Raw genomic sequence first — 14,114 nt, forward strand, 5'->3', positions numbered from 1 at the left:
ATTCCCAACATGCCCTGCAACGTACGTCACGGGGCGTACCAGCACGCCACATCTCGCGGATGGATAATGGGGCGGGAAGCAGAAGTCTCTATTTCGGTAAATTCTGTTGACTGCGTCATTCGTTTCCCGCAGACACTCTTAACGTCTTTCTTGATGCGGATTCGAACCCTCCACGTATCCTTCCGTAGGGTTAGTTCTTGGAATGGACTCTTCCGTAGCTGGGGTAACGCGCCACAATAAACCCTGAGGCGAGCGGAGCGTGCGGAGCAGCCTCGTAGCGACGTCCGGGGCGGGAAGCGCTCTTGCGGGGCTGGCTCCTGACCTTCTCAGAGGTGACTTGGTCCTCGCAGACGTCAGGTGTTGTCCTTTAGATACCTACATACTCTGAACCTCCGTTTCCCTAATGAGACATCATTTTCCTCATCACCTCAGCCAGTTTTCTGCCTCTCCTTCACACCCCATCCTCCTCCCCACACCCCCACCCCCACCCCCGGCTCTTTATCCCTACCTTTCGAAGGGAACTTGCACTGTTCCACTGTGTTATATTTAATTATGTGTTGTTTACTAGAGTGTAAGCTCCCTACGGGCAGGACCTATGCCTTTTAAAATCTCAGTTTTCCTAACTTCTACCAGCGAACCCTACTCAGAGGAGGGGTTTGCAAAACGTTAAATAAATGAATGAGTGGTTCTGTAAATGCTGCTCAAGAAGAGTTAAGTAGTGGAAAAATTCAAGGCAATAACTCCTTCCCTCCTTTTCTTATCTCCCCCTCCTTTTCGTTCCCTTTCCTTTCTTTCCTCTGTGGATCACTTTGTCGTGTGCCAAACACTGGTAAGGAAGTACCAGACTAACACCACGGTTCCTGCCTTCCCGGAGTCCCCAGTTTAGTGGGGGAAAACAGCTGTTAATTAAAGGATCCCTACACGGTGAATGTAAAATAGCCCACTAGATGACCATGATGAGGGCTTGCAAAGAGAAATGCATGGCGCTATGTTAGAAGTGAGGAATGAGCTAAACAGAAGGATCGGTATTAATTGGGCAACAAAAGGGGTCAGGGCCGTGAAATACCTGCCTAAAGTGAAACAGCATGTGTTAGGGTCCTGTGGTTGGAGAGAGCTGGACTTGAGAACTGAAAGAAGACAATTAGAGCTCGGGTGCCAGGGAGGGGGCCTTGCACTGGTGACAAATGAGGGTGATAGTGGCCTTGTGAGCCATTTAAAGGATTTGAGCCCCCTGTAGCAGCACAAGAAGCCTTTGAGGTTGGGCAATGAAGATGGAGCTTTGAAATATGAAACAAATCGAATCAGCACACTCCAGCTAACTGACTTTTAGTTTTAAAGCATACCTGATCAGAGGAAGAGGTGGGATGTGGGGGAGGGAAGGATGAGCCACAGTTTCAGATAGGCAATCCTGTTTAGTGTCGCTGAAACAGCTTGCTCTAAATTCAAGGCAAAAGTTTCTTACCTTGGATTAAAAGCTGGGAAGCGTAAGCCAATGTTTGTTTTGTTCACTAATGTACGTCCAGTGCCTAGATCTAGTTGGTGCTTCAAAAATATTACAGTGAAATGGAAGCCAGTATTCTTAGCTCTTTGGTCTTACTTTTTAGAATATGTCTAATTAAAAAAAAATCCAAATAAGTAGTTGCATATTTAGAGTGATATTTCAAAAGAAAACTCATAGTTGTAGTATCTGAATTCATTGTGGATTTTTGTTTTGCTGTTCTTTGTTTTTATCTTGCCTAGACAGTTGTCCTCTCTTCCCAACCCCTTTGTGAACTAATTTCACCAGGTGGCACATTTCTTATATACAGTTAAACTTGAAAGAATTCAAGAACTATAGGGTAATACCTATGTGTGTGGTACATTCTGAAAAAGTAAGTTATAATTTTTAATACAAGGGACAATGCAATATGTTTACATAAAATGATTTAAACTGAAAATGACTGCCTTACGTAATTAAGATCTTTGAACTTCTCAAAAGAAGGATGTTGTTTACACAGTATTTATACCACACTGTACAGTAATAATTTTATTATCTATGACAGATGAATGGCAGTGCAACAGATACACATTTCTTTGTAATTTGTGGATACTTCACCTGGACAGTCAAGGGGAGGGTTTGTGGTGATAATTTTGAATCCCCATTATTCCCCCTCAGCCCCACAAAGTAGATTCTTTCCCCACATGGTTTGAGACTGTTGTTTTATGATGTAACGATATGCATGTTAACTCTCAGACTGCAAGTAACTTGGACTGAAATTTAGTAATCACCTTTTCCCTAAACTTTTCCCCTGTATTTTTCAGTGTAGAGTAGGATTTTGCTATAGAAGAAGTAGCCCTCAGCGACCCATTGACGTTACCTATATAGAGCACACCACCACAAGAAGCAACCATGCCTGTGGAAGGAGGGAAAACAGATATGGAGAGGATTGGGCTCTTCAGTGAGATGGGATATGTTACTGTTGGTGATAAATATGTGCCACAATTTAATCGTAAGTATATTTGGTTTCCTTTACAGCCTAAGAGTGATGTTTTCTGTATAAAATTTTGGCTTTAACGTTTGTTAAATGATATTTTTTAATGGTCTATATTTTATGGTCTTAATTTTATAAGAGCAGGAAGCTCATTTTATTGGGCTACCCTACCTCCATATATTCTCCTCATAGGTAATTTTATTTCTTTCCAAGGTGCATGGCAGTTTTCTCCCAGAATATTTTGTTTTTAGCTTTTTTTGTTCCCTTAGATGGGACACTCTGCTATGTAGACAGTATTAACATTTGCATCTGAAAAGGCCATCCATGATCACTTTCTTGAAAAATGAAATGCTAAATGAATAGCTGAGGGATTTTTAGAAGAGTCATAAATAAAACAATAAGAAAGAATACACTGATATGAAACATCTCCAAGATACACTATTCTGTACCTTGCCTTTTTATTTAATAATGTATGTGGTATGCTAAACATTGAAAATGGAAAAGGATAAATATGAAAATATTTACTGGAACATGCCTAAACATTCTCTGGAAAACAAAATTACTATCATGGGTGCCTGTAGGAAAGGAACTGGGTGACGGAATGTGGAAGGAAAATTTATTGTAAAACTATTTATACTATTGAATTTGGAACCATGTGAATATATTATCATTTCAAAAACCTAAGTTAAAGAAAAATCAGTGATACAAATCCACATTTAGATAACCAATTGAATTAATGGTTATTTGCACTTCAAAAAATTCTTTCACATTATGGAAGGACTTTACAAGTTGAGTTCTCCTAGATGCAAATTACAAAAGAAGTTTTAAATATTCATAAAACCAGCCTTTTAAAAATTATTGGGCTACTAGTACTTCACTGTATACCACAATTTATTTATCTGTTCCCCTGTTGATGGACATTTGAGTTGTTTGTGGTTTTTTTTGTTTTTTTTGCGGTACGCAGGCCTCTCACTGTTGTGGCCTCTCCCGTTGCGGAGCACAGGCTCCAGACGCGCAGGCCCAGTGGTCATGGCTCACGGGCCCAGCCGCTCCGCGGCATGTGGGATCCTCCTGGGCTGGGGCACGAACCCGCATCCCCTGCATCAGCAGGCAGACTCAACCACTGCGCCACCAAGGAAGCCCTGTTTGTGGTTTTTGATTGTTATGAATAAAGCTGCTGTGAACATTCTTGTTTACATCTTTTAGTGGATATAGGCACTCATGTGTCTAGAGTATATACCCAGGAGGGGAATTGTTTCAGTTTGAGTATGAAATACCCTTTCCCTCCAACCTAAAAATACACACTGACACACACACACACACACACACACACACACGCTTATTGACATCTGACACAAATAGTTTCCTAGCATATTCTTACACAGTGTTCCGTAGTGTATAGATGGGGAAGCATTGGATTCAGTGACCTAAGGTGTCTTCCAGCTCTCAGATTCAGAGTTTAACAGGACCTCAATCTAATTATTAAAATGTTTTAATGGAAGCCTCTTAGTTCTTATTGTCAGTATAGCCTTTGACACAGACCTTTCAGTAAATATTTTGAAATAGTGTTTAAGAGCTCAAAACTCACTGGTCCAAATCACATTTTGAAACTTTTCAGTCATTTTTCATGTCCTTTAATTACTAGTGAGCTCAAAATTGTGATATTCCTAATTTATTTTTAAAGGACCGTTTAATGAAGCTGCAAGCAAAAATAGACAGATGCTACCTGGGGGATCCAAAGAGATGTCAAATCTCCAGGCAGGTTATTTTGATCCCCATTTTGTAAGGATTTTTGAAGGTGAAGGCTACGTAAACCTGAATCAAGTGAGGAGACGGCATATGATGGAAGAAGCCAAAAAAAATCTAGGCAAAGCGTTCCTTCCTAGTGATGGAGATAAGAAGCCGTAAGTATTTGGGGAAAAGTCTTAAATGTTGATATATCTCCTGCATATCTCTCTCTCCTCCATCCTAAATTAAGTTTTGGTTTTTCCGTAGGACTTACTTATGTATGATTCATTTTTTAAAATATGATTCTTAGGTTAAGTTTGTCTTAGATGAAGACAATTATATTGGATGATTTAGGTTGACAGGTAATTTTGATTAAGTAGATTCTCATTATCACATTAAATTTTTGGTTATCTCTGTCACTATTCTCTATCAGTTTATACTAATGAAGTCAACTAAATAATGAAAATAAGTTTAGTTGAAAACCTTGCAATAGTCAGATTAGGAAGAAAATTGCCTTGGGTCATCATGTCTGTGCCCTTGACTATTTTATCTGCTTTTTAAAACTTTAAGAAAAGTGTAAATACAAAGTGTGAAATTAGGAGAAATCTTTTTTGGATAAAGAGGATAATTTATCAAAGATACGTTATTTAAAAATCATGCATGAAAATACATGTATGGGGTTTAACAATATTTAAGTTGTGAAAATTGTCAACGTGAGATTCTTTTTTTCTTTAACCTTTAAATACTTAAGATCATGTAGTCTATGTGATATCATATAATATAGCTGAGCTTTATAATATGATGTTAATTCACACTCAATAACGTTGACTCTCAATCTAGAGTTTGACAGATGAGGATTGGTTGAAAAATAATTTGGGGCTTATTTATGGTTTTGAGATTAGTAAAGCTGCGGTCTTCAAAGTTAAATTATCACGTTTTTGTTAAGAGTGGAGAATGTCTTCTGTTATTATAGTTTATCTTTTTCCACCTTTTCACACTTTTGAGAGGTTTGAATTATTTATTTTTAAACTTACTTTATTTATTTATTTTTGGCTGTGTTAGGTCTTTGTTGCTGCGCACAGGCTTTCTCTAGTTGTGGTGAGAGGGGGCTAGTCTTCACTGCGGTGCGCGGGCTTCTCATTGCGGTGGCTTCTCATTGTGGAGCGCGTGCTCTAGGCGTGTGGGCTTCAGTAGTTGTGGCATGTGGGCTCAGTAGTTGTGGCACGTGAGCTTCAGTAGTTGTGGCACGTGGGCTTCAGTAGTTGTGGCTCGCGGGCTCTAGAGCGCAGGCTCAGTAGCTGTGGTGCACAGGCTTAGTTGCTCTGTGTCATGTGGGATCTTTCCGGACCAGGGCTTGAACCTGTGTCCCCTGCATTGGCAGGAGGATTCTTAACCACTGCGCCAGGAGGGAAGCCCCTATTTATTTTTATTATTACTACTTTTTCTTGGGTTTCTTTGTTTTCTTCTTAGATATAAATTCAGATGTGCATTTTTTGGGTCACTACTTCACTTCTTTTTCATGTAATATATGTATTTTATCCTTTAAATAACTGTTTTGTATTTTTTAGCCTCTCCCACCCTCTGGAACTTATATAATATTGTAAATCAACTATACTTAAATAAAAAATAAATAATTTAAAAAAAACAAAGATTCTGTTTGTTGTTATAGTTAACTGAATTAATGTAAACTCTTCTACTTCTAACTTCCTAGAGATTATCAAGTTTTGTTTATGTAGAGCATTTAAAATAGGCATAAAAATTAAAAATATTATCTCAAAATCTGTGACTTTGAAAAATAGGGCAAATTAGATTACAAAATAAGAAAAAAAATTTTTTTCTTACCAAAGTTAGGCAAGTCAGTTCCATTGCATATATTTTGCTCCCCTTTTAACAATATTTTATAAATTATGGTAAAATACGTATAACACAAAATTTGCTATTTTAACTTGCTCCTTTTTGTTCTTGTGGTTAAACTGTATTTAAGATGTGGATTAGGAGGTTACTATGGAACAATAGGTAGACCAGTCCCATTTTTCAGTGCACAATCAAAACCCAAAGAAAAATATGAGCCACCTGGAAAGAATTTGTACACAAACCCAGGAAAGAAAGGAACTGGATATGGGTAAGATTTTTTTAATACTTTTGCATCATTTGTTTTGAATTAAAAAAAAATTTAATTTCTGAACCCTGAAGTCATCATCATTATTGTTTTCCTTCTTTAGCTATGCAAATGTTACCATAGGTAAACAGTTTTCCCACTCTGCTGATTTCTATGATGCAGCAAAACTAAATGACAAGGTAAAAGAATCTATTTTAACTTTTTCCAACCTTTCTCTTATTTAGTTGACTTAGAGAATTCACTTGTGATCTAATTAGGGTTTGTTTCATTTTATCTATTTGTATTACTTGGGCAATGGCAGATTGATGTTTATGAATTGTGATAATTTTACCTTTCTGATATTAGATTCCCAGAATGAGCTTTAACCCCTGCTATAGTTTACCACGTCTATCCTGTATCTCTCCAAACCAGCTGTGAGACTTCTGTTAAGTTGGCCTGATCAACTATGCTCTATTTTGGTTAGAAGAGTCCTAAAAGTATCCTGGTCCTTAGCCGTGTTCCCACCACACCCTAATATATTGTGCCTAAAAAAGTAGTGGTAGTGGGCTTCCCTGGTGGCGCAGTGGTTGAGAATCTGCCTGCTAATGCAGGGGACATGGGTTCGAGCCCTGGTCTGGGAGGATCCCACATGCCGCGGAGCAACTAGGCCTGTGAGCGACAACTACTGAGCCTGCGCGTCTGGAGCCTGTGCTCCGCAACAAGAGAGGCTGCGACGGTGAGAGGCCTGCGCACCGCGTTGAAGAGTGGCCCCCGCTTGCCACAACTAGAGAAAGCCCTCGCACAGAAACGAAGACCCAGCACAGCCAAAAAATAAATTAATTAATTAAAAAAAATATCCTTACAATGGAGATATTATTAAAAAAAAAAAGTAGTGGTAGTACTTTTGGGCTGATCAGGCCATTATGGTGAATGAATGGGATGGAGGAGTGATGGGGAGAAGGGAGGAAGTGGAGAGTAGAGAATGAAAACCTACAGAAGAGAAAGTGAAAGGACGGGAGAAAACGACTCACTTTATTACATGGCAGAAATAAAAACTGAGATGTACTGGCATAAGCCTCTTACACTCACTTTCTACAATATTTGACTTACAGTGAAGCATATTCACATTTGTGGATACTTTTCTCTCTTTAGAGTTTTTACTTTTAGAACTTATTATTTATAAGTCAGAAATTTTATGTCCCTGGGTTTCCTAAAATAATATTGTAATATAAAAATGTTGTAATGTAGAAAGTAAGTATTCCTTATTTTTAGAAGTAAAAGCTGACATTCTTTTGAAGACCTATCATATGCCAGGTACTTTGAACCCATAATCTCATTTAATCTTTAGAAGAGCATTAAGGGTGGGGGGAATAGTATCATCATTATTTACACTTAAAGAAAATGTGACACTAAAAAAGTAATTTTCCCAGTGTCCCTGAGAAATGCTAAAAAGCAGGAAGGAGTTAGGGTTTGAACTAGAGACTGACTTTTTTTTACTGCCTTATATCACCCAGATGGTTGATATAGATTTGTTCAAGTGATAAATAAATCTCTATACATCAAATAAATTTATATCCAAAATGAACAATCATAGCTGTGCTTGTTCACAAGTAAGCATATCTTTTGTATCATAAAAATAGAACATAACAAAGGAATGTTTCAAAAAAGTGAACCCAGCGGTATATATTAAAAAATCTACATATTTATATTAAAATTTAAAGGTATGTTAACTCTACATTACTTCCAGTTTGAGTAATTTTTGCTATATAATTTCAAACTCTTTAATTTACAGAAAGAGAATGAAGAACACCATCGTTTACTTAAAGGGACACCTTTCAAATTAAATCTTTACCCAAGGGAATATTTTGATACCAATCCTTATTTGTTTGAGAAACCTTTACCACCAATTAAAAAAGCAGAGAAGAAAGAAGCACTTGCAAACCCTTTTAAGCCCTCTTCTCCTGGTAAAAAGGTAAGTTAAAAATTTTAGAATGAAAAAATATTAAGCATTATAAAGAAACGTTGCCTCTTGCTGTCATTTTATTATCCATGTAAATAATAAACTTGTTTATAATCATGCCATGAATCATGAAACTCGTTTTTATGAAATTATGAAAAGTCATAAAACAGGATAGCATAGGGCTTCCCGGGTGGCGCAGTGGTTGAGAGTCCACCTGCTGACGCAGGGGACACGGGTTCGTGCCCCGGTCCGGGAGGATCCCACATGCCGCAGAGCGGCTGGGTCCGTGAGCCATGGCCGCTGAGCCTGTGTGTCCAGAGCCTGTGCTCCGCAGCATAGGAAATAATGAAGCTCTTATAATGAAATAATTATTAACCACTTCATAACCATTTCAAAAGTATTTTACTTTACAATGAATTTTCTAAGTGCCTCTCTAGATTTAGGCATAGTTTTTCTCAAAAGCATAAAAAGTCAGATCATCTTTAGTTTTTGAAGTGGTGATTAAAATGAACTGTCTCCCTTCTGCTGAGGTTTACAACAAGTGTGAATAGAAATGAAAATGCTTCTAACAGTAAACCTTAGTTTATGCTTTTGTTTACCTTCTGTGAATTGCTTGTTAATTTTCCTTGCGAATGTTCTATTAGGACATTTGTCCTAATAGACATTTTGATACTGATTTGTAAGATCTTTTCATATATTAAGGATATTGTTTTATCATTTGTGTTGAAAATAATTTTTCTAGTCTGGTGAATCTTTGACTTTGGTTATAGTATTTTGTGCTATTCAGAAATTTAATAATTTGATGTAGTCAAATTTATCAGTCCTTTGTGCTGAGTTTATGTCATTCTCAGAATGACTTTCCTTCCCAGCAGTATTAGAAAAATATGCATTCCTGATTTCTTTTACTGAAATGTATTTTGATGTAAAGAGCAAGGTAATGATCCAGCTTTTACCTTTTTCAAAATTCAGTTTTAAGGGCAGAAGGAAGCTTTGTGGGGAGGACACGTTCTGTGCCTTGACTGTTGTTGTGGTTTCAAGCGTGTATACATCTGTCAAAGCTCATAGAATTGTAAACTTAAAATGGGTGCAGTTTATTATACTTAAATTAGATTTATGTAAAACTGATTTTGAAAAAATTCAGTTGTTCCTGATCTCACCGATAGGATAATTAGCACCCCTGCTTTGAAATGCCACCCTTATCAAATCAAAATTCCCAGTTTTTAGGTTTTTTTTTTCTGAATTTTCATGTAATTTGATTGATGTTTATTTCTACCAGTACCAAACTACTTTTAATTATTTTTGCATTTTAATATTGGGCGGGTCTAGTCTCTTCTTACTCTTTAAAAAAGTTGTATGGCTGTTTTCCAATATTTATTATTTAGAACTTTGGAATTATTTTGTAAAGTGCTGTGGAAAAAAAGACCTTTGGTATTTTGCCGTAAAATTAAATCTTTAGATTTTTGCTTGTATTAGCATATTTATATTTTGAATCTTCTGATCTAGAATTAAGATACTTACAAAAACCTTTGTCTTGTAGATTTTAATATTTTACTTCACGTAGATTTATCTATCTTATATTTATTCCTACTTATTTTAAGGTCCTGGTCAATGCTTTTTTCTCCCATCAATCTTCTTATATTATTTGTTCTTATTAAAACATCTGATTTTTTAAAATAACTGGCCACTTAATTAAAGTTTCTTATGTTCTAATGGGTATTCTGTTGATTCTCTTTGGATCTTTAGATATATGATTATATATCTGCAAATAATTTTGGTCCTTCCTTTTTAATATTTATATCTCTTATGTCATGCTCATTCCAATATTTGGATATGTAATGGAGATCGTGGGAATTCCTCCAGTGTTCATTTTTATAGATGCCAAAAATAAGAATAAATCAAGAATGTATGTAGAATTATACTGAATGTTTTGGTGTAATCTGTTTAGACCATCTTTTTTTTCTCCACTGACTTGTTATGAGTAACAGTAATAGATTTCTTGGAATGATGCCCACTTGACTGTGTTGTATTAATCTTTAAGTGTAACACTGTGTTTCATTTTGTTAATATTAAGTATTTTCACATCAAAAATTTTAAGGGTTGTGACTGTCTGTACTTTTATTTTTATATGCCTTGTTCTATTTTGGTATAAGTAGATGCTAGCATCTTAAAACAATCGGGAGATTTCCTTCTTTTTCTATGTTCTGTGAGAGTTTAATAGCACCAGAAATATCTGTTCCTTGAAAGCTTGAAAGAATTCTCATAGGAAATGTTCTGGGCTTAATTTCTTGCATGATGCCCATCTGTTTTCCATAGGTGGTCTCTCTCTTTTTGAGTCACTTTTGACAATATTTTCTTTGAAAATCATTCATTTCATTCAGATTTTCAAATTTATTAACATAGAGGTGTACAAAAATACTATCTTACAGTTTTTGATATTCCATATATGTACAGGTTTCTTCCACCCATTTCTCAATCTTAATTATAATATAGACTTACCTATTTATTTTTTAAGTATCATCTAGTGGGTTGGTTTATTTACCATATATATTTTTACATTTTCAATTCATCTGTTTTGCTTTTACATTAATTAATTAATTAATTTTATTTTCTTAAGACTCATTATTTGTTGCTCTTAAAAATAATCCATGTGTCTCTATCTGGAAAACTTGAAAAATTACAACCATATCTTTCAAACGAATCAAGTTTTTCATGTATATCTGACTTAGACACTGTAAGAGAAAGGATGCCTAATTAAATGGGTTATTGTGATTGTATAGAGTTTTCTTGGTGACCATATATAATATAATGATAAAAATCCTGTTAGTAAGTCAGTTTAAAAGGTCAAAGCAAATGTTTGTTTGTTTTGTGTATAGCTCAAAAAATATTTTGATTGACTTCTCTTAATAGATTACAAGAAAAGTACAGTATATGGTACAGTATCCATGGGGAATTGGTTTCAGGACTCCCCCCGCCACTCTCAGGATACCAAAATTTGAGGATGCTCAGGTCCCTTATATAAAATGGCATAGTATTTGCATGTAACCTTTGTACATCCTCCTGTATACTTTAAATCATCTTTAGATCACTTATAATATCTAATACAATGTAAATGCTATGTAAAGCACATGTCAAGTTCAAGTTTTTCTCTTTGGAACTTTCTGGAGTTCTTTTTCTTTAAATATTTTCGATCTGAGGTTGGTTGAATCTGAGGATGCAGAACTTGTGGATACGGAGGACTGACTGTGGATTACATTTTCCTCTCTCTTTTTCTATGTACTCTTCCTTTATTTTTATCAAAAAAAAGTTTTTATTTCTAGTATCTTCCCCATCATTTACTGACATTTAGTGAACTCATGTCGTGCCAGGCTCCCTGTTGGACAAACCTTACCCTTGGCCTCTTCTGGTTCTGAGGCCTAACTCCTTTCTCTATCAGAATACATGTGACCTAGGTCTCATTCCCTCAGTAATGGGCTCACCTCCCATGTAGATGATAGCCTGATCTGATAAATTCTCACTAAAATATTAACTGTTGGCAACAGTTTAGAATATTACCTTCTTATAAATATTTGCATTTTAATAGAGAACTTTTGGAATTACAGTGTCTTAACCCCATAGAATTGGTGGTAGGGAGACGCTTTGGTGATATTTGAATTAAACAGTATAGACAATTTTCTTTAAATGTAAAACCAAACTCCATGTACAGTACACAAATATGTATGAACTTCTTCAAATCTAATTTTGTTAGAAGCATTTTTACAAAACCACATTAAATTGTCTCATTTTTATTTGTAGGCTGGTGGAATGAAGGCAGGAACATTTGATTCTTACCCTTCACATTCTGCTGACCCTTACGGGGTTAAATTGACAAGCCATATTTCCAGCAAAGGTGCTAAGGTTTTCCATCCACCAGGTGGACCAAAAAGCAGACCAACTGAAAGTATAATGACTTTGAATGTCAAAAGGTAGTAATGTTACATTTAGCCCATAAACCAGACAAATTATTTTCAGCTTTTAGATTTCTTCAAAATAATCTTTTATTTATACATACTTTAAAAAATGACAAATTTGGGTGACTTTAGAAATCTCAGCTTCTTTCTTATACCTGCCCTCCCCCGTAGAAGTTCTTTCCCATCTTCTGAAATTCCCAATTCAAAAAGCTTAATTTATCTGTACCAAACTATTCTGTTCATAACTTTTAAAGCAAATCTATATAGCACCTTATTTCGAGTCATTTGAGACTTTAGATATATAGAGTTCAGTTAGCAGTACATGTTAACATTGTCTGTTTCTCAGTCTTTTGACCCTTGTTAAATTATTATCTCTCTGTGGGCCCCAGGCTCTCAGTAATTGTGTAGAATCCTAATGACACTTATTGTGTTCTTAACTTTCAAATAACCTATGAAAGCAGGAAATATTCCGATTAATTAAAAATGCTTCGAGGAAAAGTATATATATATTATTAATGTATCTTGGAACTTCAATTTTACCTAGATTTTGAGCACTCTCAAAACTGAAAAGAAGTTCTTACAAGTTCAGAGTGTAATTTAGAATGGGACAATCCATCATTCTTTTGGTGTGTGTGCAAGATCATAAATAACTGAAGAATTCATTTGATTACCTTTCCACCTATTCATTGGAAAACTTTTAATGCCAATTTAACTAACTTACATATTTCTAACTTCAGTGTAATCATACAATGGATTAGGTAAAGGACATCAAATTCACATTCTTTCCTTTTGTAAAAACAGTAGTACATCTTGATCACTTGCGGACAGTGATTGTAATAACCAACATGATTATTATATCACAAAAGACCTGCCCTTCATTATTTATGTAATTTGTTGTCTGTAGGAATAATATTCTTTGCAGGCTAGTTGGTAGACAATCGGTCTGGGAAACAAAGGTATGAAGCCTTTTTTCCCTGTGTTTGGACCTTTATCCTTTGGCAAGTTACCTATCAGTACTCTGGCCAACTTTAGTTATACAATAGAACTGACAGTAAGATTGGAATTTTCCTCACAACACTGACCCTCAAATAGATGGAATTTTTTTGGTGCAGGGTGGTTTCAGGTTTTCTGGCTATCCAGAGGACAGATCCAAGAAAGCTCTATGATGCCCTAGCATGTATGTTTAGAGCAGAGTAAAGAAAAAAGTCGCTGATTGTTCTTTTGGAAAATCAGCAGTTTATCTTTTGTTGAGTAATTTTGAGTTTATTCAATCCCTCTTTTTTTTACATGATCACAAATATTATCCTAAATCAAGTTTTAGCTTCTTTTATCCTAATTTAAAAACTAATAAACCTTTGGGCAATAGCATTTAAAATTGGTATCATAAACCAGTTATTCCCTCTTAAATTACATTTTAAAAGTATATCTGACATATAAAGTGAAGCTTTTTATTTGGTGAGAAAATTTGGTTTTGGATTGGTAATTTTTTATTGCAAAATGTTTTTACAAGAATAAACAGATGTATTACCTGCACCTATAAAATTAAATGTGCATTTATTTTTCAATTTTAGGGCACTAAATATGAAGAACTACAAGACTGCTTCAGTACAGTCCTATTAGCATCTGGAAGACAAGTAGCCTTATAAGTCCTGACTACCAAAAATTCATTATCAAGTGCTCATTACTTGAAAAAATATAAGCTATTGTGGAACAAATAGCTCAAGCATTTAAAAGAAATTTAGGGCTGTGACTCTAATACTCTTCCATCTTTTAGTACTATTACATAATAAATAGTATTTGTTAATAATTTAACATGTGCTTGCTGATCTGTGTTTAGATCTGTGTTTCTGAGGAGATGTTTAGGAATGTTTAGAAATGTTATAAAATCTTGAAGTGTAGTCTGTCATTTG

At 35.5% G+C, this 14,114-nt stretch overlaps 1 protein-coding gene across 6 annotated transcripts in view; it reads left to right on the forward strand.

Moving 5' to 3' along the window:
* Positions 1-37: 37 nt before the first annotated feature.
* Positions 38-14,114, forward strand: part of CFAP96 (cilia and flagella associated protein 96) — a 93,640-nt gene continuing 79,563 nt past the window's right edge. Inside the window, exons 1-9 of one of the 6 annotated variants that reach the window (XM_060291510.1) lie at positions 51-96; positions 189-357; positions 2,302-2,489; positions 4,156-4,375; positions 6,184-6,321; positions 6,422-6,497; positions 8,090-8,269; positions 12,050-12,219; positions 13,776-14,028. In XM_060291510.1, the coding sequence (XP_060147493.1) occupies positions 2,390-2,489; positions 4,156-4,375; positions 6,184-6,321; positions 6,422-6,497; positions 8,090-8,269; positions 12,050-12,219; positions 13,776-13,824 (933 nt within the window). In that variant the 5' untranslated portion in view covers positions 51-96; positions 189-357; positions 2,302-2,389 and the 3' untranslated portion in view covers positions 13,825-14,028. Of the gene's footprint in view, positions 358-2,301; positions 2,490-4,155; positions 4,376-6,183; positions 6,322-6,421; positions 6,498-8,089; positions 8,270-12,049; positions 12,220-13,775; positions 14,029-14,114 lie in introns of those variants that run through there. The other 5 variants (XM_030831183.2, XM_030831172.2, XM_030831196.2 and 2 more) reach the window with 5 other exon arrangements.

The sequence above is a fragment of the Globicephala melas genome, chromosome 21, assembly GCF_963455315.2.
Source record: "Globicephala melas chromosome 21, mGloMel1.2, whole genome shotgun sequence".
Lineage (NCBI taxonomy): Eukaryota > Metazoa > Chordata > Mammalia > Artiodactyla > Delphinidae > Globicephala > Globicephala melas.